This window comes from Lottia gigantea, assembly GCF_000327385.1.
Source record: "Lottia gigantea unplaced genomic scaffold LOTGIsca_8782, whole genome shotgun sequence".
In the NCBI taxonomy this organism is placed as follows: domain Eukaryota; kingdom Metazoa; phylum Mollusca; class Gastropoda; family Lottiidae; genus Lottia; species Lottia gigantea.
The window spans coordinates 1-1,450 of record NW_008710887.1 but is presented as its reverse complement, the minus strand read 5'-3'; the positions used below and the strand labels follow the sequence as shown (position 1 = coordinate 1,450).

The 1,450-nt window shown below is 34.2% G+C and overlaps 2 protein-coding genes across 2 annotated transcripts; both read left to right on the top strand.

The window, feature by feature from the left end:
- Window positions 1–575: 575 nt before the first annotated feature.
- LOTGIDRAFT_148448 (hypothetical protein) lies at window positions 576–770 on the top strand (the record flags this gene model as incomplete). Its single annotated transcript, XM_009067952.1, has 1 exon — window positions 576–770. A coding segment is annotated over one exon (195 nt), but the record flags the coding sequence as incomplete, so codon positions are not given.
- A 427-nt stretch (window positions 771–1,197) lies between these two features.
- On the top strand, window positions 1,198–1,386 carry LOTGIDRAFT_102067 (hypothetical protein; the record flags this gene model as incomplete). Its single annotated transcript, XM_009067951.1, has 1 exon — window positions 1,198–1,386. A coding segment is annotated over one exon (189 nt), but the record flags the coding sequence as incomplete, so codon positions are not given.
- Window positions 1,387–1,450: the final 64 nt, after the last annotated feature.

Sequence of the window (1,450 nt, the reverse complement as noted above, 5' to 3'; positions counted from 1 at the left end):
AACTTGAATTTTCAAATTTTATCCAAAGAAAATGACAAGGCAACATTGATTCTTGTGGTTGAAAATGATTTACCATCTTGATGTACTTTTCATGATTAGCCAGTTATGAGGAGAAAGGTAAGGATAACAAGCTAGGTTTGTAAAGGAGCCTTTCTACCAGGTTGTCCATGGTCAAACCTCTTAGTATTGATCTTTTCTTGTCATATAGATTTGTTTGTCATTAATGTAATATTTTTCCATTACAGTTGACAGCTTTGAATCATAAATATTTCCGTACCCATCTTGAGGACAGTTTATCACTAGGACGTCCATTACTGATAGAAGATGTAGGAGAGGAGTTAGATCCTGCTCTTGATAATGTTCTAGAGAAAAACTTTATCAAATCTGGAAAATCACTTAAGGTATGGCTCATTAAAATTATTCTTAGCTTTGTGGACTCCTCACTCTTGCACAAGATGCCAAGTTGCAATATTTATCTTGACATTGATGTGATCCTAGCCTTTTTCCAAGGACTTTTGGCCTTCATATTTTGCATATCTGATGGATATCAACTATGTTTGATATGTAAATTGTAGGTAAAAGTAGGAGATAAAGAAGTAGATGTGATGCCAGGATTTAGACTGTATGTAACAACTAAACTAGCTAATCCTGCCTATACACCGGAAGTCTCAGCTAGAACCTCAATTATAGATTTCACTGTTACTATCAAAGGATTAGAAGACCAACTGTTAGGTGTTGTCATCTTGACAGAGAAACAGGTAAGCAATTAACATATCAAATGATTAGTGCAGTATTCGTATCAAAGACTTAAGATTTAGATTTGAAATTGTGTCATTTCTAAGACATTCTTTCTTTTATATATAGCTGATGGTTATGTCTCACTTCTGCATTACTCTTAAAGAAAATGTTTAATCCTTTGGACTCATTTTGTGCACACATTAACGAAAGATAAGGCAGATTTGTGCTAAATTCTTGGCTTTCTCTCATTGCACACTGCAGGGAGTTAAATTTATTCTTTTGAAAAGTATTCAATTTGACATTTTCGTGTTTTATTAAGACATGACTGGTTGACATGGTCCAATAAATAATGATTATTTGTACCTTCTACTCAATTAATGAAACTTTCAACATATACATTGAATATTACAGGAACTGGAAGCTGAAAGAACAAATCTATTAGAAGAAGTAACCAATAATAAACGTAAGATGAAGGAACTGGAGGATAATTTACTGTATAGATTGACCTCCACTCAAGGGTCACTGGTAGAAGACGACTCGCTCATTGAAGTGTTGAAGGTAACAAAGGTCACCTCAGAAGAGGTCAGTGAGAAGCTGACCATTGCTGCTGAAACTGAGATTAAAATCAACACAGCTAGAGAAGAATTTAGACCAGGTTTGTGTTATTTTTATTATATATAGACACAGCTTTATGGAACAACAATCACTGGNT